Source organism: Sapajus apella, unplaced genomic scaffold (assembly GCF_009761245.1).
Source record: "Sapajus apella isolate SASKATOON/1434 unplaced genomic scaffold, GSC_monkey_1.0 scaffold3, whole genome shotgun sequence".
Classification (NCBI taxonomy): domain Eukaryota; kingdom Metazoa; phylum Chordata; class Mammalia; order Primates; family Cebidae; genus Sapajus; species Sapajus apella.
The window spans coordinates 42,095,801-42,122,323 of record NW_022436943.1 but is presented as its reverse complement, the minus strand read 5'-3'; the positions used below and the strand labels follow the sequence as shown (position 1 = coordinate 42,122,323).

Here is a 26,523-nt window from a genome sequence, read left to right as displayed (position 1 = left end):
TCTAAGATGAAACTTTAGTGTTCTCATTTAATCTTCATAAAACCAAATAGCATATTCAGACAATAGAGTCCAGAATAAAAAAAAAAAATTGGAACTATCTATCCCCACCCCATTCAATCTAGGAATTTGTTATTTTAAGGACAGATTTTTTAAAATATGCATATAGTTGCACAAACTTTCTTGTAGTCTTTCCTTTATGCTCTCTAATTTTGATGTGCTACGCATCAGTCTACATGATTGTACGCATACATACTGCCCGATATTTCAACACAAGACACTTTTAAATGCAAACTTAGCCATTCCCATTTTTCCTCTACACTTTTATTTGAGAACCTAACCCTACCTAAGCCTGATATTTCAACACAAGACACTTTCAACTGCAAACTTAGCCATTCCTATTTTTCTTCTATACTTTTATTTGAGAACCTAACCCTGTCTAAGCTCTGATTCCCCTTTGTTAAATGTAGTTGTGCATCAGATATGACTTCATGGGAGAATTTACTTCCCATGTCCCATGTCTGGAATGCTGTATTCAGCTGTGGCATCTTTCCTCTATTAGCTCTACACAAACAGCCATGAGGACTCAGAGTCATTCTCTTCCAGAACTGATTGTAGACAGAACTTCGAAGCCAGCAATAGGTTCTTGGTAATAATCATTTCCACAAATGACTAACACTGTGCGAAGGTCCTTACCTTTGTTTCCTCATTGATTCTACCTAGTGTAGCTCATGCCAGACTCAAGAAGTAGCCTTGATGACCTCTCCTGTCTTCCTCACTCCCATAAAATATAAAAATTCATTGCGATGACTTTTGGGTATGATAACAATGTTTTAGCAACTTCACTGCTCCACAAGGCAAGTGGGACCTGGATTATTCTTATTATTCAATGAATTAGTTAAACCCACTTTATTTCTAGCATCTGTCCTCTTGTAATTCCTTTCCTTTGCCTTTTTGCTGCTGACTCAATGCCCCATTCCAAATACAATACCCCTAAACACCAACACACACACACACACACACACACACACACACACACACACACACACACAATCTTATTTCTCACTCCTTAAGAACAATGGTTAAATTCACATCTTTGCAAAGCCTTGGTTCTACTGTCTTCTGTGGTAATGGTTCTTAAACTTTAACATGAAATAAAACCTTCAAGAGGACTTGTCAAACCACACAATTCTAAGCCCTCACTCCCAGAGTTTCTGATAAGGTAGTCAGGAGGTAGGAATCAAGAATTTTAATTTCCAGCCAGCTCCTCAGTGGTGCTTATGTTATCTCTGGGTTCAGGACCCAGACTTTGAGAACAACTGCTCTAGTTTATAAAAGATGGCAAAGGATTCTGGTCTGTTGTGGGTTAAATTGTGTCCCTCAAGCAGAAACATTTAACTATCAACTTTCAGCACCTGTGAATGTGACCATATTTGGGCCTAGAGCCTCTGTAGATATAATCAAATTGACATGAAGTCATATTGGATTAGAAATTGTCCTAAATTCAATGACTAATTTCCTTATAAGGAAGACAATTTCAGAGACAGAGAAGAAGACCAGAGATTGGAGTGACACAGCTGCAAGCCAAAAGCCACCAAGGAATGCCAGCAACAGCTGAAGCTAACGAGGCAAAGAACCTCCAAAGAAGTATGGTCCTGCCAACACCTTGATTCCAGAGTTCTAGCCACCAGAACCATAATAAGGTAAATTTCTGTTGTTTGAAACCACCCAGATTGTGGTACTATGTTACGGCAGCCACAGGAAATTAATATACAGTCATTGCAGAGCTTGAATAACTAGCCATTCTTCATTCTTCGTTGTGTTCACATTCCTGCCATGGCTTCTTAATAGGTAGAGTATATTTTCAAATGTCTTGTGATATAGTTTGGCTGTGTCCCCACCCAAATATCATCTTGAATTGTAGTTCTCATAATCCCCACATATCGTAGGAGAGACCTGGTGAGAGATCATTGAATCATGGGGGCAGTTTCCCCCATCCTATTCTCATGATAGTGAGTCCTCATGAGATCTGAGTGGAATGAAGTGGGGTACTGACACAATTTAAATGAAAATAATAAGTATATTCCTATAAACTGATATGAGTGCTCTGGAGAAAACTAACCCAGAATGGCAGCCTAAGAAAAACTTTGCTAGGACTTGTAGGCTTTTTTCGAAGAGTAAGGTTACAATCAAATGACTTTTACCAAAGAGCAAGGATGCAATTAAATTGGAGTATGGTGAGTAGATTTGAGTCATACCATTCTGTTTGCTGCTGGAGAAAGGGCTGCACTGGGGAAGAATTGTACAGCAGATAGACTAATCAGTAAACTATTGAAATGGTCTTAGTGAGAGAAAACCATAGCTTAGACTTAAAGAATACTGAAGATGAATATATTCCAGCTAAAATCTTCCATTAAGATCACCGTACTTTAAGCTCATTGAAGAAAAGTTTCACTCTTAGTTATTTTGCACAATTAAGGCAGATTTTGTTGAAATATGCCTGATATCAAATGAGATTATTCATATCAGAGTTCATTTCAATATATTTTCAGAAGCCAGTAGGGTAAGTTGCACTTTTACACCTGAAAAGAAAGTGCATTGAGATAGCATGAAGAAAGTATTGAGTGCAGAAGTCTCAAGTGTTGAAATCAGGCTCTGTCTGGTTGTATAACTTGGGGATAATTATCTATCCTTGCCCAGCCTTTGTTTCATGCCTATAAAATGAAGCAAATACTCACAGTCATTGTAAAGATAAAATGCAATAATGTATGTGAAGGCTCATTTTACCCTACATGATGATTAAAAGTATAAAGTATATTAGGTAATTATTAACAGAGGAACAGAAGGGTAGGGAAAGGACTAGTGAAATAACTACAGTAACTCATCAGCTTTAGCATTTCTGCCTAGTGAAGATTTCTGGTCATTTTGGAAGTAGTCATAAAAAGGGAGCCCATCACACCTCAAGCTTTTAACAACCTGGCATAGAATAGTTTAATTGTGAAAATAAGTTGCATCTCTTCTAGTGTTCTCTTGTGCTGATGTGTACAGGTGACAAGTAATTCCAGATGACCACTCATATGCTTTTACACACAGTTTACAATTTTCCCTGCCTAGGGAAATGGAAGCAACTCTGCTCAAAAGAGCTGCTGCAAATGTCTTAGATTGGTGCAAAAGTAATTGCGGTTTTTGCCATTTTTTTTTTTTAATGTTGTCCAGTTGCATTGGCTCTTGCCTGTAATCCCAGCACTGTGGGAGGCCGAGACAGGCGGATCATGAAGTCAAGAGATCAAGACCATCCTGGCCAACATGGTGAAACCCTGTCTCTTCTAAAAATACAAAAGTTAAATGGGCATAGTGGTACGTAGCTGTAGTCTCAGCTACTAGGGAGGCTGAGGTAAGAGAATCGCTGGAACCAGGGAGTTGGGGGATGCAGTGAGCCGAGATCACACCACTGCAGGCCAGCCTGGTGACAAAAGGAGACTCCATCTCAAAAACAAACAAACAAAAAACAATTATTTTTGCACCAACCTAATACTTCAGGGTAGGAAATCCAGAACACAGAAACTTGTAGACAGTCAGCCACTACAGCCCACAATAATCCCACACTCTTTTTTTTTTTTTTTTTATCAAGAAGACCTATCCAAAAGGGGCAAGTGTCCTGGACACTGTTCTTCCATGGCACACCCACGTTTTCCTGCCTGTCAGAAGAGGATCTGCATTGATCAAGTTAAGTTCATTCTGTGACTTAACTACAAGTCAGACTGGGCAGACTTAACTACACACCTAGCAAGTAACCTGAGGTCCCTGTTACTGCTTAACTGAATTATATCCAAGTTCTTTGGGAATGGCCTCTCAGGCTTCCATGGATGATGAAAAGAGCAAACACTTATTGGGTGTCCATTATGTGTTAGGACAGCACACAGCACTGCATATACTCTCTCAGTCACTGTTGAGCACCAAACTGTCAGTTAGGTAATGTATACAATTAATTAGTATTCCATGACATGTGGGAAAACCAGCGCACAGAAATACCAAAGATCTTTGCTAACAACCAACATCGAGTAAATGAGAGTCAGGATTACAATCTAGTTCTGTATGTCTATGAGGCTTGAGTACTGATGCCAAATATTCAGATAACCAGTTAATACAAAGGTAGATAGATTCTGCTCACATTTTGGACACAAAATTTAAGTCTGATTTTAAAAGAATACTTTCGAAGAACAGTGCTATAGAATTTCACCAACTAATCAACATATAGATAACACACAATGTGATTTAATTGTACACAATGTGATGTAAGCAAAAATAACTAGACTTTCGTATAAATTATGTTCCCTGAAACATGCTTACTTCCTCCAACAGAAGCCTGATGTAACTTGAATAGTTGGTACTTTTTCTTATGACTCAAGAATTAGAATTATTATTTTTTATCTTAATTACAAAAATTATTTTTTTCCTCTCAGTTCCATCATGTCAAAAATTTTAGTATTTAGGGTTGGAATCCTTTTGGTTAGGTTTAGATCTCCCTGAACAGAATAGAAACATAATCTATTTACTTTTTGAGATTTATGAATGTTTTCTATAGAGGCTTGTGAATATACCAACCCAGTTAGAACAGTAAATACAGTAAAGTCCTTATATGCACTATTTTAAACCTGAGAATCCAGGGAAATCTGTTGTCTCATCTCAATATTTCTTTTTTATGATTTAATTCACTATAAGGTAATGGTCCTTCCCTCCCTTTCTGTGCTCTCTGATGTATTCAGAAATTTTTGAATCATTTTAAATATCATAATTTCTGATATTAAAATATTTAAAACCCCTCATTTTATTAGTAATGACAATTCCTAATTGGCCAAGTGCTTATGAATCCAGATTTGTGATCATGTAATCAGTATTGAAATCTAGATGGGAGTAACACCACCAAGTTCTGCACTTAGGTAGACCTCAATCCCCTTGCTACAATTCATGTTTTGGAGACATAGGGCAAATTACTTAAATTCACTAAGCCTCAATTTCCTCATCTGGAAAATAATATGACAATATTATAGTGATTTAAGAAGATGATGTATGTCCAGGTGCTTAGACAGAGCTTGCCGCTTGTAATTTCTCAACAAATGCTACTTATAACAATGATAAAAATAATGACAATGGTAACAATAAATTATTTATTGAGTACTTACTATGTAACCATAATTATGACCAAGAATCTGGAAGATATGAAGTGTAAGATTCAGTTACGGCACTTGAAGGGCTTATGTACTATAAGAAACAAATACTAGCAACACAATGAACACAGAATTTGGCTTATGAGAGGTATGGAGTGAGGTCTGGACTTTGCCCCTTACTAAAATTTGGTGTATAGTATCTGTTAGGAACTATACTTGGCTGCTGATTTAAAAAAAAAAGACCAAAAATAAGTCATTTAAACAATACATGACTGTAGTCTGTGAAAGATACTAAAGCAGAAGCTAAGCTGTGCCCAAATCACTGGTCCATAAAAACTGAAGTAATACATGGGTATTGTTGTAAACCACTAAATATTGGGACAATCTGTAAACACCAGTAGATTAATACACGTGGCTCATCATGTTGCAGTATACAATTGTAATTCCTTCATTCTCATTACTTTATAGAAGGGTTTGACAAGCTTTTTTCTTCTGCAAAGGGTAAGGTAGGAAACATTTGAGGCTTTGTAGGCCAAGAGGCAAAATTGAGGATATTATGTAAGTACATCTGTATAATTTCCATTCTTTGCAAATTATACTTTTTTGTGTTTTTTCCCAACCATTTAAAAATGTAAAAATCATACTTGATGAGACATAAAAAGTAAATGGTGAGCCATATTTGACTCATTGGTTTTAGTTTGTTGACCCCTGCTATATAGAATTATCTGGTTATACCACAGTTCATCTCTCCAATCTGTTGTTGATAAATATTTGAGTTGTTTTCCATTTGGGAAACATTAAAATAACGCAGCCACAAACATTCTTGCACATGCCTTTTGAAGAACATGTGTATTCATATTTGTTTGGTATACGCCTAGGAGTAGAACTGCTGGGTCACAGGGTAAGCATATATTCAGCTCAATATTTCAGATTGTTTTCCAAAGTGGTTGTGTGAATTTGCACACCACAAGCAACATATGTGTCTTTACTGCTTCAAAATCTCGCCAAGAGTTGGTATTTTGTGTCTTTTTATTTGGACATTCTAGTGAGAACTGTAATTGTTTTTCCTTAGCACTTTCCAGGCGATTCTAATATTCAACCAGAATTGAAAACCTCTGCACAACTATTGCTTATCCCTTATTAGGCTGAACCACATGAAATTACATTATTTGAAGGTTTTTAAAATGGTCAAACGTTGGCTATTTCATATGGTTGAAACTAACGTCTCCTTCATATCTTATTTATACTAAAAATAAAACATTTAGAATGCACACCATTGGGAAATATATTAAAGACTTGATTTAAGACGAAGTTTTAAAATTAACAACAGATTTCAGTGACTTCTATATTTTAATATCACCCAGACATTTAAAAGGTTGGAAACAGACTAATAGTTTTCACCCTCAATGAAGACCGGAATCTCCTGTGGGTTTTTAACACCTTAAGTACCTCTACCCAAACCCCTAAAAGCCCTAATTCTGTGAGACTAAGGTAAAGCTTAGGAATACCTATTTGTAAAAGGCTGACACACAGCCAAGGTTGAGAGCCATTGATACTACCTGTCCTATGGCTTTCTTTCACATTTATTCAATCTAAGAAAAATACTTAACACTTTGGTGATTTTATATACATAAAATAGGGAAACACCTGGATGTCAGTTCTTTCCAGATTTTAGAATGCTTAGCTGCATATTAGGTTTCCCATAGAAATTATGTCTCACTGAATGGGTCTCTCTCTACTGTACCTAAAAAATAGGCTTAGGTTTGATTTGCACACAGCTCCATGGACTCAGAATTTTTTTTTAAAGTACCTATACACGTATTATTATATTACCCAATAGGAGGACGAAACATGTAATTAGTGACCAGAACAACAGGTATGCCTGCATACACTTAGAAACAAAATTGTTTTAATTTTTTTTTTTTTTTTTTTTTTTTGCTGATGACCAAGAGAGACAAAAACGTCTAAGTAGTCATCATGGGAAGAATCCGATTTTTGTACGTCCTTATTTGACAGAGATTAACGTTATATATGGGTGACCGGGTGAATGTGGTACCAAATGCATTTCTGAACTCAAGGTCTTTAAAAGTCTTAATCCAGTCTTGAGCCAGATTTATTCCCGAGGCTATTCCGTTGCCCATTCCAGCCATAACCGCATCCGTATTTCTACATGCAGGAAAAAATGTTTAGAAACTTATTTTTTACCGGCCGTCGACTTGGATTGCTGTCCACGTGATTCCCCTTATCCTGTCTGCTTATAGCATCCCCAGCACCTACAGTTAGGACGTAGGTTCAGAAGTTGAAGGAACACTAATTCTTAGGCACTGTTAATTATTAGGCCCTATCCCAGCTATTAACAGGCTCCAAGGCTAGGCAAACTGAAAGCCTCCTACCCAGGAAGCCAGGCAGGCTTTCATCTGCCCTCCTCCGGGCCAGTCCTGGTTCCCAGACTTTGTTCCTAACAACCCCTTGGGGATGTTGTGTATTGGGGATTTTCAAGCCACTTTTCCTCCCCTACACCCCATGCCAAGTATTTAGCCACCAGAACCACCCTGTAGGATCAGAAGACTGCTGTATCAGCGGCGGAATTTCCCCACAAAGCCCATACATCCAGAGTGCGAAGGAACAAATTTCAGCCTCATCCTGGGCAGCGCTCTCTGGCCCAGGTGGAGAACCATAAGCGGCCGGTGGATTTGCTTTCCCCACTAAATGGGTAGTTCAGGAGGCCGGGGGGCGGTGCCGGCTGCCGAGGCCATCGGACAAGCCCGGGGAAGCTCATCACACAGCCGAGCGCCACCTGTCCACCTCACCACACCTGCTAGGGGTCAAACCCCTTGCAATGGACTGGGAAGAGCTCAATCACGGGTCCCTACTCGTAGCACCGAACCGATCTCAGCGCACGGCCTCCTGGGAGATGTAGTCCGCACCGCTTCCCTGGACCCACACCCTCCCCGGCACCCCGGGTCCCCTCACAACTTCCTCGGCCTGGCCAGCTGAAGTTGGAGGTGCCGTCGGATTGTGGGGACCAGACGGCGCCCCGCGGAGGACTCGAGGTGCTCTCCCGAGTCCGAACGAAGGGAGGGAACTACACTTCCCAGGCCGCCCTGCGCGCGCCGAGCCGGGAGCCGGCTGCCTCGCTTTGCGTGACCGCGGCAGGTTGGTCCTGGAGCTGATGAGCGCAGAATATTTAGGCGAAAGCGAGAGGAGGGGGGGCGTGCGGGGCAGGAGGAGTACCTCGCCAAGAAAATTATGCATGTGTTAGGAAAGCTCTGAGAGAATGGCTGTGGAAGGTAAGGGACGCTTGGGGCATTTTTAAGCTCCCTCTTAACCCGCGCACCCCAAGCCATACCTCCCCGAGGAAGCTTGGCGACCGTGGGGGAGGCGAGGAAAGCGGGTGGCGGAGAGCGGGCCCCTTCCTCCTCCACCTTTTGGCACTCACCTGCGCCGCCAAGGCCAGTAGGCGCTTTAATTCAGTTCTTTGGAGAGACGTGAAGGGTAGGTGCGCAAGACTTTGAGGTAGAAGGTGTGCAGAAGAGTGTCCCTGATGCGAAACGATATCCTGGAAATGGGGGGAAACCCGGGGGATCCGGCACGAGGTTCTGGCCCCAAGACGCCCTTTTTTCACTGTCCCCTCCTGCCGGAGCAGACTGCATGGCCCCGGGGCTGGGGATGCTTGGCTGGCCCCCCTCACGTGGGAGACGTCCCCGGGCCAGGTGCGTCCTCCGGAAGCTCGGACTGGGAATGGGTCGAGGGCCCTTCGTCCTGTGCCCCCAGCAGCGGCGGCCGCAGATATACCCAGAGGGTGGAGATATCCCTACACCTGTCTCTGCTGTTACAGCCAGCGCCCCGGGCTTAGCAAAGTTTACCGGCAGGAAATGTAATCAGCCAGGGAAAAGAAGTGCGACAACCTCTTCGATTTGGGTGAATCCTTTTCTCTGAAGACCACTTTCTGCTTACAGTCTTGAGCTTCGGCTTTGCAGTTTTGACCTTACAGCCCTGCCTCCCTTGAACTTCCTGGTTGAAAGCAGCATCGGGCTGCTCGTGAGGGGTCCTGAGTTTTTCGTTTCAGATTCTCTTACCTTGGAACACAAGCTTCCTTGTTTGGGGTAGTTTCTGAAGAAGGAAAAAAAAATTGTGGACCAGAAGCCTTTGTGATGTCACATTAGAGGTCAAGCTGTGCCTGAATGATGAAATGATTGTGGGACGAAATGGGAGCCTACATTCACCTACAGAATTATGGTTCCTGAGTGCGGTCAGGTCAGAGAGGAACTGAGGTAGGGAAAGGAGGGCATGCCTGCTAGCTGCTTCAGGCACCTTGCCAAGGGGAAATGAGCCTGTTCCATGTAGGCTAGAGACCGAGACTAGAAGAAACCATAAGGGCTGGTTTGCTCCTCCCTCTCCTCCCTGCCCCAGGAGAAACAAACTGAACTAATCTGACTCTTGCTCCCCTTTTATTGACTGTCTTAACAACCCGAAGTAGTAACCCAGCTCCTACACTCAGCACCCATAAACTCTAAAAACTATTTGCCTTTGTGTTATCTCAGGTTCAGATATCCACAGCCAGCCACTTCCAGCTTTCCTAACTTTATTAGTAAAAATGAAGTCCTCTCTCTTACAACCAAGATTTTTCTAGGTTTTCTTTTCTGTGCAAATGTACCAGAAGGGTGACAATCTGGCCTTTTTTTTTTTTTTTTTTTTTTTGCATCGTTACCATTGATAGTGAGTCAAGACTTCAAATCAGATGCCAAAAAAACAAAACAAAAGCCGAGATAAAGTTCATCTTGAGCCTGAGACCAAGGATATGTTGACCTGCTCCTGAAGTATCCCTTCTATGTCACCCATCAGGTGACACTGATTATGATCTCTCCTCTTCACCACTCCTGTGTCCCCAAGAGAGGGACACTCCCCCTTGTTGCTAGTCCACACTGTTCTTGAAAACAATTTCTTGTTCACTGTAAGAACTATAAATTTGTCCTATTTCTTGCCTGATGGGTGATTACACCAGTGAAGCCAGACTTTACAAAAACAAGAACTTAGGAAGGGAGTACATGTGGACTATGGAGAATTTAATTTCTAGTGACTTATTTGGTTAAAGTATCTGTCTAGTAAACAGGTGATTCTGACTTTGATTCACAATGAGGTCTCAAATAATGAATTTTAATCCTTAACTGCAAATATGATTCCTATCTTTGGTCTTTGCAAAGATGTCAGCCTGGATCAGTCCCTTTCTAGTTACTCCTGCTTGGTCTTTCAAGTCTCAGAGAAAATGTCATTTCCTCTGGGAACCTGTCCTAGTCCTCCTTTTCCTTCTGCCTTCTCAGCAGTCTTTCCAGTCTATGGGAGGTGCCTCCTGCTCACATTTATCTTAACATTTAACATACTTAACCTGTCTCTTACTAGACTCTAAGCCCCTTGAGGGTTTGACTTGGACTTTATATTCCCAGTTCATAGCACAGTACTTGGCCCATAATAGGTACTCAATACTCATGAATTACATGGCAAATATACTCATGGAGCTTTTGTAACTGGTTCTATAAGGGTAAATGGGGCTTTCTTAGAAGCCTAAATGCCATACAATAAGAGATGTCTGACAGATTTGAAGACAGGAGACATTTAAAGGAAGTGTTCATCTCTATAGTCTTTTATCTTGATGCCCAAAAATCTTCTAGAGCAGTAGTTTACATCTACTGCTGAGTAACATTGTCCCTGGGCACATTTGGGATATGTAGGAACTGCTGCTGGGGGCTGCTATTGGTATTTTGTGCCTGTGGCCAGAGATAATAAATGTCCTGCAGTGCACTGCCATCCTGTATCAATTTGCCAAGCCATGGCAAGTAATGACCAGTTTACTCAACTCACTGAGAAATGCTGCTTCAGAGAATAAGGAGTTTTGCTAGAGGAACTGAAATAGAAAATACAGTACGGATTACTTAACAACTAAGCTGTAGTTTTCATATCTGGAAAAAAAAAAAGGGCTCACTACTGGTTACTTGCTGGGAACATTGTGAGGATTAAATAAAGAAGAGGGCTTCTAGAAGGATGTCTGGAACCTGGATCCTAAGTAAATGTTACTTATACTGTCATCCCTCTTGAGAAAAGGCATACTATTTGGCATGTGTTTTATATTCTGAATTTTCACTTATTCATGCCAGCCAGTTTTTCTAATTAGTAACAAATTAGAAGGTTTTTACTATGTGTAACATTTTTAAGTAAACTTGAACTTGTAAAAGTGTTAATAGCAAGTAGTTCACTCATTCATTTTACTGAACCTGCAGCTGTGTGTTTAAGATGAAAAAGAGGTGCTTTTAGTTTATTGTTCTGTGGCTACTTTGGGTTATGTTTTCTTCTCAATTTAATTGCATCATCCTACTTTTGTCTACAAGCCTGATTGTGACCCATGTTTTGCATTTATGGGCAGCTTACGGGTGTGCATTCCAGCCACAAAACAGAGTACAACCTTATGGTCTGTATTTGGTTTAGGATTATATTGGCATCCATTGTCTTTTTTTAAAAAACCAGTGTCTTGTGAAGCAAATGATCAGGAGTAGGAACTAGGACCTCTAGGAAACAGGTACCAGGGACCCCAAACCAATCCATTCTCTATGGACAGACTGTGTAGATGTTTGTGCCTGCTGATGTTTACTAACAGAAATGGGTTGCAATATTATTCAGGGAGAAGAAAAAAGTGGATTCATTAGGGACAGTGTCATATTCATCTCCGTATTCCAGGGATGATGCCTGGCACTTCGGAGGCCCACAGTCATTGTTTCATGAATAACATATAAATGCATGCGTCCCCAGAGCTAGAGAAGGGTTTTTTACTCCTCATCCCCAATTCGTTTTCTTGCTTTATCCTCAGAGATTTATGAAAAACGTATGGAGAATGGACATTGTACAAAGTAATTTCTATTCCATGTCTGACAGAATAGCACCTCTCACATGGCAGAAAAATGACTTCCAATATTCAACACTCACCTCTCTCCCCAAGAAAGGCATGTTTAAAGGAAGGCCATGTGCTCTTAATAACATCTATATTAAGGGATCTGAATTTTCCATCAAAAATGAACAAATTGGCTTACCAAAATCTTCTGATAAGTCATTCAGTGCTCAGGTTCTATGTTTTCCTCCCGTAGGAGAGGGAAGAAACTACCCATCACCATTAATATTTTAAGGCTAAGTAATAATACCAGTGACTGGGAAAATGGAAGATGAGATAGCGTCAAACATTTGTGACAAATAGAAGCAGTCATGGTAAACACTGGGCTTTGGCAGCCTCATAAATGATGACCCTTACCCAACTTGAATTCAGAACTGCATCACAGAGTAAAAGGAGTCACATAGGAGATAAAAAACATCAATTTTATCACAAGGCTACAGTGGGTTATTTTTTCTGATTTGGGGTTGGAGGGTAAGTAGGCTTGCTGATATTGTACCCAGCAGCAAACTTACTCATCATAGGGGTGCCTCCCTCTATACTAGTGATCCTCAACCTTTTTGGCACTAGGGATCAGATTCGTGGAAGACAGTTTTTCCATGGAGGGGTATGGGGATGGTTTTGGGATGAAACTGTTCCACCTCAGATCATCAGGCAGGAGTGGGCAACCTAGATCCCTCACATGTGCAGTTCACAGTCGGGTTTGCACTTCTATGAGAAGCTAATGCCTCCGCTGATCTGACAGGAGGTAGAGCTCAGTGGCAATGCATGCTTGCCCACTGCTCACCTTCTGTTGTGTGGCCTGGTTCCTAATAGGTCACAGACTGATACCAGTTTACAATCCAGGGTTTGGGGACCCCTGCTCTATATCACTGACAGGCTGGAGAGCAGAGAGAACATGGGCTCCTGCAGCAGGCAGGTGGGACCCAAAGGAAGAGATGGGGAACCTATGCTTTGTGCCTTTTCACAGACTTGCTCATCAGACAGTTGACTTCTCCTCTCCTGAGGAGGACTCAGAGGGTGAAGAGGGAGACCAGAAGTGTAATTCTGATGGATTTCCCTTATAGGACACAAGAAGCTCCCTCCTGCCCCTGTGTGACTTTCTTGGTGCTAGTTCACCTGTGCTTTCCTATCTACCTTTTCCTGCTGAGAACATCATTTGAATGTACCTCTTCTACTGGTGGCATTTTCTAAGGGCAAGGACTATGTCTCATGTCTCATCCATGAAGCTTGAATGAATGAATAGAGACAAATGAAGGAATGGGTGGGTTTATGACTGCTTTTGATTTCCAGAGTAACTCTCATACACACTTAATGAGAACTTCCAACTGTGTTCCTCTACAGAGCAGATGTTATGAAAGCAGTGAGACATGGACACGTTTCCCTCATAGGTACTTATCCCTGCAGCAGCATCATGGTGTGATGGTTAAACTAATTACTACCTCATTCTCTCCCATTCACTTATTCCCAAGGGTCTTTTTTTCTTATTTTTATTATGTTCTTTAGACCACCAAATCTGACTTTCCTGCACCAGCAGTTTCTGTTGATCACTTTGTTTTAGGAAGGAGAATGGCGGCTAGAAGTTCACCATTGAAAATTCCTGTCCAGTGACTGTGTGAACAAGAATTGGGTCCTCCAGGTTTCAAAGCTAGTTTGAAACTTGCTGTGGCAGTGGTTCCTGCCACCCCCATCTCTTATGTAGCCCTCTTAGCTAGTTCAGACAGGGCTTCAGTCTAATTGTATAGATGTATTGCCTAGCCCAGCCCTTCCTAATTCCTTTTATCTCACCCTTTCTTTCTCATCTGCCTGACTGTTCTCTCATGCCTGATGAAACAAGGGCTGGTGCTGAGAAGTGGAACAGGGAAATCTTTGCTGGTGTAGCTGTGTTCTGTAATGCTGAGTTGCACTGGATGATGGGGTGACATGTTATAAGGGTGGGGGGAGCTGGGGATCTGAAGCCCATGTTTGAACGCTGGTGAGTGTCAGCTGTTGTGCATTTAATTAATTAGAGGGGATATTGCAAATGCTCATTCACTGGCATTCAAGCAGGTTGTGCATTTCTGTTGGTAAACAGTTGAGCAGCACCCATGTGCAAGGAACTCTATGAGATGTGGTGGGGAGTCTAATGAAGGGAGCTTAGCCCACTCAGCCCCCTGCCAGCCCAAGCCCTCCCCTGCAGCCTCCACCTGGGGGAGGGAGACAGAGAAGCAGATTAGGCTGACTGATACAAGTGCTAAATAAAAGTACAAGCACCATAACGTGGGAGGTCTGAGAACAAATGGAGCATTTAGTTATGAGCTGGATGGGGATAGCCTAACGAAAGGAGTAGCATTGAGTGAGATTTTGAGTAGGATTTTGTTGTGTGGGAATCGGGCAAAGGGCATGAAACTGAGTAGTGCTGCATAATGCATGCTTCCTAATGGATTTCCCCCACATCCCAGGGATGTGGCAGTTTAGCCCTTTATAGGAAGGAAAGTGAATGGGAGCCTCCTAACTCATGTCTGGTAAAGTCCTTTTCTTAAGGGCTCTATTATCTGCTTGGCCAAATCTGCAGCACTCCCCGCAGTCCAGTTGGATCTTGCATATGGTCCTTTTGAAACCACAAGAGCAAGTGAAGAAAGCTGCTCTCTTGTAAATCAAGCTGATTCCTCCCCAGTTTTCTGAAGTGAAATGTGGCAGCACCACCTGCTCTGAGCTGGCTCATCAGAGCAAACATGGCTATATTTAGTCTGATTTTTCTAAAGTGTGGGTGCAAGAAGCTACTTGTACAGCTCACCTCCCATGTGAAGAGCAGGACGGGATGGCAGCTGTCAGGTGGCAGCGGTGGCCCACCCCACTGCCTCCAGCAGCCTCCTTCCCAGAGCGCTGGGGCTGGCAAGAGCCCCTTGGCAAGTTTTATTCCTTTGCTCCTCCCCGCTCCCTGCCCTTGCTGCTGCAGAAGGTGTTTGTGTTCTATTTGGTAAATCCTGAGCCTCAAGTGATTTGACAGATGTTTGTGAACTGGCTATAGGGTGTGGCTCTTGGAGCTACAGCTGCCCTTGAGACCTGGGGTACAGAATGGGCTCAGCCCTGCTGCTGGTTTTTCACTGCCTCCACAGTGCATGACTCTCCCCTTGGGGATCATAACAGTCACTGTGTCATCTTTAAATGTGCAAGATTGGCAACCAGGCTAGGTTGAACCCCAGCTCCACCCAGGACCTGCTGGGTGCCTCAGTAATTCACTGAACAGCTCTGAGACTCCTTTGTCTGTCTATCAAATGAGAATATTAATGGTTATGACCTCATAGTCATGTTGAGAAGATTCAATTAGTACAGGGGACGCTCTTAAGACCTGGTTTGTGGTAGGTGCTCAGTTAACAACTGAATAAGATATTAGACAAGATGATGGTGATGATGCTGTCTGTTTCACCTTGTCTTCCTGCCATACTTAGGAAAGCATCTAAGCCATTTTTATAGCATTTTTATAGCCCCATGATATTACAGGCTGGCTCAATGAGGTAATGTAGGTTATCAAGTTGGAAGAACACCAACAACGTGTAATTGATAAAATACAAGGTATCCTCAGCTTAAAATGTACTATTTGATGTATTCATTATCTGACTCTGTACAGTTATGAGGCAACAGAGGGAAGTAAAAGTTATGAGTATGTTCACTAAAGACTCATCACTTACATAATTTTTCTCTACCACAAATTTACTTGCCACTTAACACCAGCTATTTTGTAGGCTGGTCTCTTTCTGATTGTCTGATCATCACCCATCCATATATGTATGCAAAGTAACTTGATTACAAAGAAATTCCAGATCTTGCAAAAGAGAAAATAGTTCATGGACTCCATGAAAGTGACATTGGGAAACTATTGGAATAATATGCCGTGGCCCAATTAAGATCTGACTGAGCAAGGCCAGATAACCATTAAAGAAGAGAAAATTGACTAGGATATTGACTTGATAGGCATTAAAGAGAAATAGTAAGACTTTTTTGGGATTAAGAGAAGTCTTTAGTGAAAAGAGATGCTCTAAATATTTTGGGGAAAATGTTTCCTTTATATTTGGGCTATGAAAAGTCAAGTATGAAATGAAAGATATTTTGTCCTGAGGACATAAGTCCTGTTGCTAAAGTTATATAACAAAAAAAATGGTTTCTTTTTTTGTTCTAAGAATTAACACATATTTTCAGTTATAAGCTAAATTTGGTTAAACATCAGATAAACGTCCCTGTTTCTCTTTTCAAGGTGAAGTACCATTCAAACGTTTTCACTATTAATTTTGAAACTCTAGTCCCCATTGCAATTCTAGTCCCCCTTTTTCTTCATTTCTCACTCTTTCAGGGTTTTCTATTGGTATTTAAATTGGTTTTAAACTTTGGGTTGTTTGGATGCAATTACATACAGTAAAATCAGCTTTTGTAGTTCTGTAAGTTTTGGTAAATGAATTAAGAGAAGTCTTTACTGAAAAGAGATGCTCTAAATATTTTGGGGGAAAATGACCTCCTTTATATTTGGGCTATGAAAAGTCAAGTATGAAATGAAAGATATTTTCTCCTGCTGACATAAGTCCTGTTGCTGAAGTTATATAACAAAAAATGGTTTCTTGTAACCACTACCACCATCAAGAAACAGAGCAATTCGTACACCTTGTAAAGTTTTCTTATGTCCCTTTGTGGTCAGTCCTTCCCTCCACCCAGAGCCCCTGATAACTACTGCTCTGAATTCTGTCCCTGGGACCACAGAATGGAATATTTGAAGTTGGGATTACTACAGAACTCCTAGACAAATAGCTGCCTAGACTTTTACCTTTTCTAGATTTCATATAAATGGTATTATACACTATGTTGCCAGTCGAGTCTTGTTTCTTTCACTGAGTGTAATGCATTGAAATTCTTCCATGCTGTTGCATGATTCAGTAGTTCAGTTCTTTTGATTGCTCACTAATATTCCATGGAATATCTAAACAGCAGTTCATTCACCTATTGAAGTACATTTAGTTTGTTTCCAGTAATTGGTAATTATGAGTAAACCACTAAAAAGCAGTTGCTTACAGGTTGTTGTGGGAACCTAAGTTTATTTCTCTTGTGTAAATAGAAGTGTGATTTTTCAAGTCATATAGTGAGTGTGTTTTACCTTTATTAGAAACTGCTGAACGGTTTTCCAGATTGGCGGTGTCTCACATGTGTTCTCCTTTATTTGTATTTTTTCCCCTGTGCTTATCATCTTCTGCTACTGAGGACCTCACAAGGATAAGAGAGTTAGATTAATGGGGCTATACAGGTAGTTAGACGGGATTAGAAAGACACAGTTTTCCAGAGGTGAGTTTCTTGAGCTACACTGCTACAAGATTGGGCAGTATAACTATGGCAGATGTTAAGTATAGGCATCAAGCACGGATATAGTTCAGAAATGCCACTTGTTTTGGCATATAGAAGAAGGCTTCTAAATAGTAACTTGTAATAAGAATTTGTCATCAAGTTCTGTTTTTTTGACTTTGCTGTTGTTATAGAAAAACAATTAGATAAGGAAAACAGGCCAGGAAGAGCTTATTTGGGGGGAAAATTAGGTAAGAAAGAAGAGACAAGACTAATTTTGAGAGGTCACAGAAGGCGAGTTTAGCTAGAATGGGAAAAACTTACCTATCCCTGAAAGGAATTGGTCTTGCCTGCCAAGGTTTGTTATGTACTCCATCTCGTGAAACCTGAGAAAAGGCCAGTTCATCATTTCTTGTATGGTTAAGTTTTGGGGATGGCAGGGGTGAGGCTTATATTTTGCTGCCCTGTGTGATTCTGATTTAGAACAGAGTCTTGCAACAGATGTCCACTTATGCAATGGGTGCAGTGCTTGGTTCACTTGCAAAGACCACATTTTACTCAGCCACATATTGGTTATGGGGCCTGATAGTGGGATTGTTTTCAAGTGCAAAAGACTATCTTGGAGATGTGATATTGGGATTTTCCAGAGCTTCCCACTGGTCTCTGGGACCATAGAATAGAATATTTGAATTTAGGATTACTACGGAACTCTTAGGCAAATGGTTGCCCAAATACTTGTTGTCTGAGGTTGTAACATGTGAACATTTCAGTTGAAGGTTTTGTTTTTGTTTTTGGAGAATATGGCTGTGCAGTACATGGAGGAAAAAATGTGATGTTATTAACCAGGCTTCCATAGGTGTACTTTGTGCTTGATTTTGTTTGAAATTTGTCTATTGCCTGCTTGATGACCAGTGATGTTTTTGGTGGAAGAGAAGGTGAAACTAGTAACCAAGAAATGAGTATAGGGATAGGGAAGGGGATGTTGTTGGAGATGGAGCATCCAAATCCTAGCCTCAGTCAAGTCATTACCCTTTTGGTCTCTTTCCATCTCTGAGAGTAGCACCAGGTATGTATCAGTGCTTTGTGATGCCTTAGTCCTGCCTTACATTTTTTTCTGCTTTCTAAGCTTTTTTTCTAAGCATTTCTTTCTGCTTTCTAAACTTTTTTACATTGTGGTCATTTAGTAGATAATTTTGCCTGGATAAATAGGATTGATATTTTGTGCCAGTCATCTAGGGAAGTATATCGTGGGTATAGCATTCATTTCCCATCACTTACAAGTACACTGAGTACCTACTATATGCCAGGATCTAGAAGAATTTGATTTATAGTTAGATAGTAGGATGGGTAAGCTTAGGAAAACCAGGTGTGCCAGAGTCCGAGCTCTTAGGCAGTGTTTCCTTAGATGATAAGATTCTCCTGGGGCACTTGATAGCATCCATATTCCTACTTCCCACACTAGGGTAATCTTTTCCGGTAAATCAGAAATGGGGCCCTGAATCTAACATGCATCCTGAGTTGTTCTTACTAAACTTATTTAGGAAACACTGACTGATCTAGGGGCAGAGTTCTTAATGTAAGATGACAACAGGGAACCGAAGGATTTCCTGAGATCCTTGACCCCCTTACAACTGTAGGCACAATTTGTATCTGGAAATTATGTGTATTTTCATGGGGAAAGAGACGGGAGCTTTCATTCTATTCTCACAAGGGCTAACGATAGTAACCTCTGGTCCATGAGCACATGTATTTGACTTTTTTTATTCTCTAATCTATTGGCAGTGCCTACAACCATATCTGGCTAATAGAAGCACACCAAAAACTAATGTTGTCATTCTTCTGAGCCAGGATTTTTATGCCCTCTCTCTAAAACTTAGTTTTCATAATGCAATGAACTATGTGAGTTTTTTTTCCTGTCTAATCATTGAGAGAATTTAGGTCCAGAGAAGTTAAGTAATTTTCCTGAGGCCACACAGCTAATTTGTGGTAGAACTGGGCTTTGTGGCTATGTCTGCCATATGCCAGATTCCTTGCTTTTCACTCTGCTGGATTGCTTTCTGATTTGTCCAAGTTTGATAATTTGGTTCTGGTTTACTAGTTGTTTTTTGGAAACCTTGATTACTTAAGAAAAATGGCATTGTAATAAAAACAAAAAATTGCTTAATTGGGCTCTGCAATGGGGAAAATTCTTTTGGATTTTTTGATCAAATTTTGAGTAAAGTGTTTATTTTAGTATTAGCTTTCTATACTTTTGCTTTCTTTTTATGGAGCTCCAGGTCTTTTGAGTTTTTTCATGCTGCCTTCCAAATTCACCTGTACCCCAGCATGCAATTAGTGTAAATTGCTACTTTAAGTATTCACTGTGCACTTGCTATAAGCTCAGCGCTGTGAATGGCACTGGGAAATACAAAAGAATCTACGGCTATTGAACTTACTGCTCCTGAAACTTACAGTCCAGTCAGAGCTTCAAGATTTCTGTCATAAATGTGTCACAGCAAAAAAGGTTGGGACATGGGCAGGGCATGGCAGGAAGGCTCAGTGGGGGCTGTGCTCTGTCTGTATCAGAGGGGAGCTGCCATACCCACAGCAATGGTCCTCCCACTGCCCCAGACTCCCCTGGAGAGGTTATTATATGAATTTGTTTTGTTTTTTAAATAGAATGAACTAACTGCAATGGAAAGTTCGGAAATAGGGTGATAAGGAAAAATAAACGGGGCAGATATTAGAGCTGCTTCTTAGGTGAAACAGAAGGTAGGGTTTGGGATTGTTTAGTTCTAAGAAGTGATAGATACATAATTGCTTCCAACTCTTAAGGACTCTCCACTGCCAATAAAATAAAGTCCAAACCTCTTGGCATTCAGAGCCCCTCCCAGATTGGCAGGATTTCGTGCTCCAGGCTGACGTCCGTCTCTTTACCCTTAGGAATCTTCCTGGTTCTTCAGCCAAGCTCAGCTACTGTTTCCTGGGCTCTTTGTGTACATTTGCCTACAGATGATAGTAAAATAAAAATTCATAAAGTAGTCCTTAATGAAACAGATGTGTAACAGTAAACAGTGTGGTACAGAAGTGCTCAGTGAACCCACTTTGTGGGTTGTTCTCCTTTGTCTTTGAACTGCATGGTGGCTGGAGGTGCTTCTGACAGTTTTCACTTTGCAAACTTTTGTTCCTTGATGAAGCCCACCATGCTATGACCACCCTCACTCACGGATTCACTAAAAATTTGGGTGACTTATTATCTTATTTGTTTTTATTCTGTCTTTGAAAAATGTATGTATAGCTCACATTGATTTCAATGTTTTATATTAGAAATGTTTGGGATCTTTATTTAGAAGTTTAGGTTTTTAGGACCAGAAATACGTTGCTGGAACATAACTCATGTTTATATCAATTAACTTACGGTAAAATTGGGTTCATTATATATTGTGTCACTTAAAGTTGTCATTTCCAAGAACCTATTGATGACCATTAAATGAGGACTTCCTATATCTTGGACCCCTCCTGTCTTTGTTGAGGCTGTTCTTCCCTCCTCTGGTGCCTTCTGCCCACATGCTGACATGTGATACTTTTCAAATCCTTTCAGCACTTTGGGAGGCCAAGGCGGGCGGATCACCTGAGCTCAGGTGTTTGAGACCAGGCTGGTCAACATGGCGAAACCCCATGTCTACTAAAAATACAAAGATTAGCCAGGTGTGGTGACATGTGCCTGTAGACCCAGCTACTCAGGAGGCTGAGGCAGAAGAATTGCTTGAACCAGGGATGGGGAGGTTGCAGTGAGCCGAGATCATGCCATTGCACTCTGGCCTGGGCAACAGAGTGAGACTCCATCTCAAACAAAACAAAACAAACAAACAACAACAAAAAAAAAACAGAAATCCTTCTATCCTTCTACATATATGATGTCTAAGGCAAGAGGAAAGGTGAGCAAGAGTAGGAGATTCCCTCATGTGAGAAAAGCATGACTGCCAGATAGTGCAGGACTTAAGGGATGGGACAGGGAGCAGAAACTAGGAAACTGAAGGAGACAAGCAGAGACAGCCAGTGGTGGTAGACATACCATTTCTAAGTGGGGTGTGTCAGTGAGGCGAGGTGCACAGCCAGCCAGCAAGGTGTGTGCTAGGAAGTGCCCACTGGGCTTGGCAAGCAGTAAAAGGCGTTCTGATGAAATGGGGAGGCAAATTCATATAATAATGTTTTCAGGATTAAATGGGTGATGAGAAGGCTACTCTTGATGAAATGCAAAGATGGAAATGTATTGAAGTAGAAGGAAGGGAGAAATAGTTATAGCAAGAGAGAGATGAAGGTCAATATAAATGTGGCAAGATGCTGAAAGAAGGAAGATAAAGGGTTATACCTAGACCAGAAACATGTTAAGCAAAGGTTTTATAAAAGGTAGAAAATATTTGAGAGTATTTATTGCCTAGGCACATTGACTTAGTGGAGAGGAAGATTTTGAAGATACAAATGATAGAAGAGATGACTGAAAGAGCAAGGGCCACCAGGAATGTAGATGTACTAGCCCTTAGAGAAGGTACTGTTCCTGCTGGAAGATACAGGTGCTCGGTAGGACAGATAAGGAGTGTTATAACTGCAAAGTAAATATATAACTATGAAAAATATTCCTGTACTACATGATAGGCATTATTCTAGGTGTTTGTCATATATTAACTCGTTAATCTTCACATCAACCCTTTCAGGTAAGTATCATCATCCCTATTTTCAAATTTAAAAAGGGACTCAGAAAGCTTAACTTGTTCATGGTCACACAGCTAATAAGCAGTAGAGTTGAAATTTGATAAAGATGTTGCCTAAAAAGATGTTTGTCCAATTTCCTAATTAGGACGTTTGAGGAATACTGGATCAGGACTTTATCATCTTCAGAGTTTTCTTTACAAATAGGACTATTAATTACTCCTTGTGAATTCATTTATTTTGCAATAATTCACTCCAGGTGGGGTAGTAATGGAATAGGAGGACTTCTAATTCTCAAACGTTGGGGGAGGATATAATTTTCAGAACGTGAGTCATTTTCTGGAGAGGTTAAGCCTTGGTAGGTGCTTGCCTATGGAGCAGGGCTTGAGTGTACCCACCAGCCAGGTGGTACCGTGAGGGTACTCTGACCTTACAGCTTGCGGTTGGGATTTAAGTGAAACAGTAGAAAGTAGGGGGAGTGTCAGAAAGAAACGGTAAAAAAGATGCCGAAAATAAACTTGGTCACCTTCACAGTTTTGCCAAGACAGACACGTGATCTCCATTTCTGCCTCCTATCTCTGCTTCCTTCCTGCTCTTAGGGGCTTTAAGATTTAGATTTCTAGAGTATTGCAGTTTTTGCCCATGGTTTTAATGGTAAAGAAGAGTGATTCTTCTTGACTAATGCTCAGTCTATTGCTTGCTAAGTACCACTATGCAGCCTTATGAATCCTGCCTCCTCTGACTGCTTTGCCTGACCAGGGTTTTTGTTTTTTTTTTTTTTTTTTTTTTTAACTGAAACTCAATAGCTGATAGCTTTGACACCTGTGTGTTTGCTGGGGTTCACCCCAGGGCCATCATTACTGAAATCATGCCACCTAGCTTTACATATACTCTGTGCTTTCCAAAATACAGTTTCTCATCTAAGCCACTGTTGACACTCTGGCAGCTGGAAGAGGTGCTCTTCTTCCCATTTCACAAACAAGGATGTGAAAACTCCCTTAACCCAAGGTCACATAATTAATTAGCCGCAAAGCTTGGGTTTAGAACTTGATATCTTGAGCCTTTTTGTTGAGCTTCCATTATTACTGCCATGATTGGAAAGGATGGCACAGGGCCCACTTTGAAGGGTTTGCAAATGGGATATTAAAAGAGAACCAGAATCTTAAATTATGGATGAAGGCAGCCAGAGGAGGGCCAAAGTCTTGTGGCTCTCCAGGTTGCCTACTGCATGGCTCAAAGTGATGAGAGTTTAAGTTCCTTTTGTTTTTCCCTAGTGTTTTGTTAATTGACTCTCCAATACCAGATCTTCTAGATTTCCATATTAAGCTAATTATTTTAAAACATATTTTCTGGGCATGAAAATTCTTTGTATTCACCAGAGCAACAAAAAAATTATAAAAACACAAATAAGAAACTAACAATACCAGTTATTAACATTTACTAGGCACTCACTGAGAATTAGCAGCCAGAATTGCTCTTCAGTCACTGAACCCTGGTACATACAGCTATACTGGTCATTGATGATCGGTATGGGCTCTGATGGGTTTGTGTTCAGGCCTACTGGGGGTTGTTGTTTGTTTTGAATATTCCATTTGCTCACAATACTCCTATGAGATGATGATTAATATTATCTCTATTTCCTTTTTTTAAAAAAATTTCATAGCATCTTAGAAAATATCTCCATTTCCTAGATGAAAAACTTGAGGCCTAAAAATATTAAATAATTTTTCTAAGGCCAGTAGCTGACAAGGAGAGAGTAAGAATTCAAACTCAAGTTCAGATGACTTCAGTGTTTTATCTCTTGCCACTAAACATAAGCCTACTAACATACCTCAAGGATTATTAACGTTTCCTTCTGTGCTTTATATAAATGACTAGCTATACTTGGAGTAACATAAGCTATTCTTGCAAATCTTATCAGTTGTTGATAAAATATTTGTAAAAATGTATTTTTTTCACTTTCTTTTGGGAAATGTGTGTAAGCACAATGAGTAATCATACAGCCCTTAATGAGGCCAGTGATGGGAGCTTGAGAAGGCAACAAGTAACTGTTCAAGTTTTAAAAGGTATCATCCCTTTCTGTTCTATCCCTGGGATTTTTGATGGTCATTGTTGAGGCTAGAAACTTAGAAAACACTTAGTTTCTCTAGTGAAAGGTATATCTGTGTTGGCCCAAATGGGAGGTCTTTGCAATATAAAGACAGTATCAATCCTAGCACTGTGGGAGGGCAAGGTGGGCAGATCACCTGAGGTCCAGAGTTCGAGACCACCCTGACCAACATGGAGAAAACCCATCTCTACTAAAAATACAAAATTAGCCAGGTGTGGTGGTGCGTGACTGTAATCCCAGCTACTTGGGAGGCTGAGGCAGGAGAATCACTGAACCTGGGAGATGAAGGTTGCAGTAAGCCAAAATCGCATCATTCCATTCCAACCTGGGCAACAGAAGCAAAACTCCATTTCAAAAACAAACAAACAAAACAGACAGTATCTAAGTTATTTATAAACTCACGGTTACAAGATATTTATTAACCTATGCTCATCTTTCTTTATCACAGCTTGCTGATTATCCACATGCATTACTTTTATTTGATGATTTTGATGATGGCATTTTATTCTTGTAATCAGCAATATATTATTTTAGCAAGGTTTTCTACCCATCTTTTTCTTTTGGGGTTTCATTTTGGTTTGGTCTGTCTAGTCATCTCCCTAGTGTTTCATTGGTCTTTTCTTTTTCTTCGTATACTGTGGAGGCTGTTCAGCTATTTTTATCTCAATGTTTTAAAATCCTTGATTAAACATTCAGAAACACCGCAGCTCTTACATTCAACCACTATATTTCTGTGACCTTTTAGTGTCATTATTTCTAAATTAGGATTTGGTTTTTAGGTAATAAAACATCTTATATGCAAATATTTTATATACAAACATATATAAACTTCATATACAAATATAGATAGATAAATATTCTCTACCATTTATCAAATGCTTAGTTGTATACCAAGTATTACAAACATTCTCTTACAAACATTCTCTCTGATGCTAACAACATTGTGGTTATTCCCATTTTGTACATGGGGCAACAGGCTCTAGGTAGGTAACTTCCCGGGTACCATTTATTGAAAGAAGCAGTTGGAAGTGAAGCCTGGTATGTATGTATAGTTGAAATCATCATTAAAATAGTGGCTAAATGTATCCAGTACTATATGCCAGGAAGTATGATAGGTACTTTATATAGGTAAAATTTAGATTTTATTAAAGTTAATACATTAACATAATTTTAAAAATTAGTCATTGTGTTTTAAAATTCTTGCTTAGTAATTTGTTATTGTTTGCTGTGTTCTATAAAAGTATTACTAATTTAAGTAAAAACTTCCCTTATTTGTTAAACTTTCTTCCAATACATTAATATATTAGGAATCCTATCAATTTCTTCTCATTGCAGAAATTTCCCCTAGAGAATTCTGAAACACATTCCAAATAGGTCATTCTGTTCTCTTGACTTGCTCCATGGCTGTTGCCTTTGGATTTCCTTTCACCATTGTCCATGGGGTGCCTTTCTTGTCTTTGTGTTAGTTTTGCACTAGGATCCTGAGTGTTCTTTGTTTTCACCTTGGTTTTGATGGAGTACATCCTCCTGAGAAGAGCTACCTGGGAAACACAGTTTTGATAACTTGCATGTCTAGAAAAGATTTTATTCTACTCTTGTACTTAATTTATAAGTCGACTGGATTTAAACTTTTTTTAAAAAGTTGGAAATTATCTTTCTTCATAATTTTGAAATGTCTAATATATTCTAGTTTCCAGTCACATTTTTGGGAAACCTGAAGCCATTCTGATTTTTGATCCTTTGTATAAAACATACTTAGTTATTCTTGAAATTATTGAATCTTTTCTCCAGTATTAGTGTTCAGAAATTCCATGAGAATATGCCTAGGTGTGAGTCTATTTTGTCCACTATGTTGTGTATTTAGTGGTGTTTCTGAATGAAAACATATTGCTCATTTCTGAGAATTTTTTGAATTATTTATTTGATTTTCTTTTATCTATTTTCTTCTGTTGTTTTTCGTAAGCTTTTATTTTTGAGATGATAAATTGGCTGGACTGGTTCTTATTTTTTAAAGTCTATGTTTGCTGTTTTTAATCTGTTATTTTTGTTTTATTTGTGGATATATTTTATTTTCATGTTTCTGTGGCATTTACAATTTCTACATAATTTTCAATTTTTAAGACCTTGGTTTTTGGAAAAAAATTCAGCATCCTATTTTGTGGATGTAATGTTTCTATGTTTTATTGATTATCGTTTATTAATGATATTTTTATTTTCTTAAGTGCACTCCTGTCTTCATAGTTCTTTCTTCCTAATTGTTTTTGTTTGTTCATTCTGATCTTTTTTTATGTTAAATGTTTTCTTCAAATATTTGGCAATAT

General features: G+C 40.1%; 1 protein-coding gene and 1 long non-coding RNA gene across 6 annotated transcripts in view; one reads left to right on the top strand and one right to left on the bottom strand.

The window, feature by feature from the left end:
- LOC116528978 overlaps positions 1 to 9,477 on the bottom strand; it is a 386,229-nt gene extending 376,752 nt beyond the window's left edge. For both annotated transcript variants that reach the window (XR_004259316.1, XR_004259317.1), the window contains exon 1: positions 8,605 to 9,477. This is a non-coding gene — a long non-coding RNA (uncharacterized LOC116528978). The remainder of the gene's footprint in view (positions 1 to 8,604) is intronic.
- The window catches only part of SAMD12 (sterile alpha motif domain containing 12), a 418,645-nt gene continuing 400,079 nt past the window's right edge, over positions 7,958 to 26,523 (top strand). For 2 of the 4 annotated variants that reach the window (XM_032246432.1, XM_032246436.1), the window contains exon 1: positions 8,266 to 8,455. In XM_032246432.1, the coding sequence (XP_032102323.1) occupies positions 8,443 to 8,455 (13 nt within the window). In that variant the 5' untranslated portion in view covers positions 8,266 to 8,442. Of the gene's footprint in view, positions 8,456 to 26,523 lie in introns of all 4 variants that reach the window. The other 2 variants (XM_032246424.1, XM_032246413.1) reach the window with 2 other exon arrangements.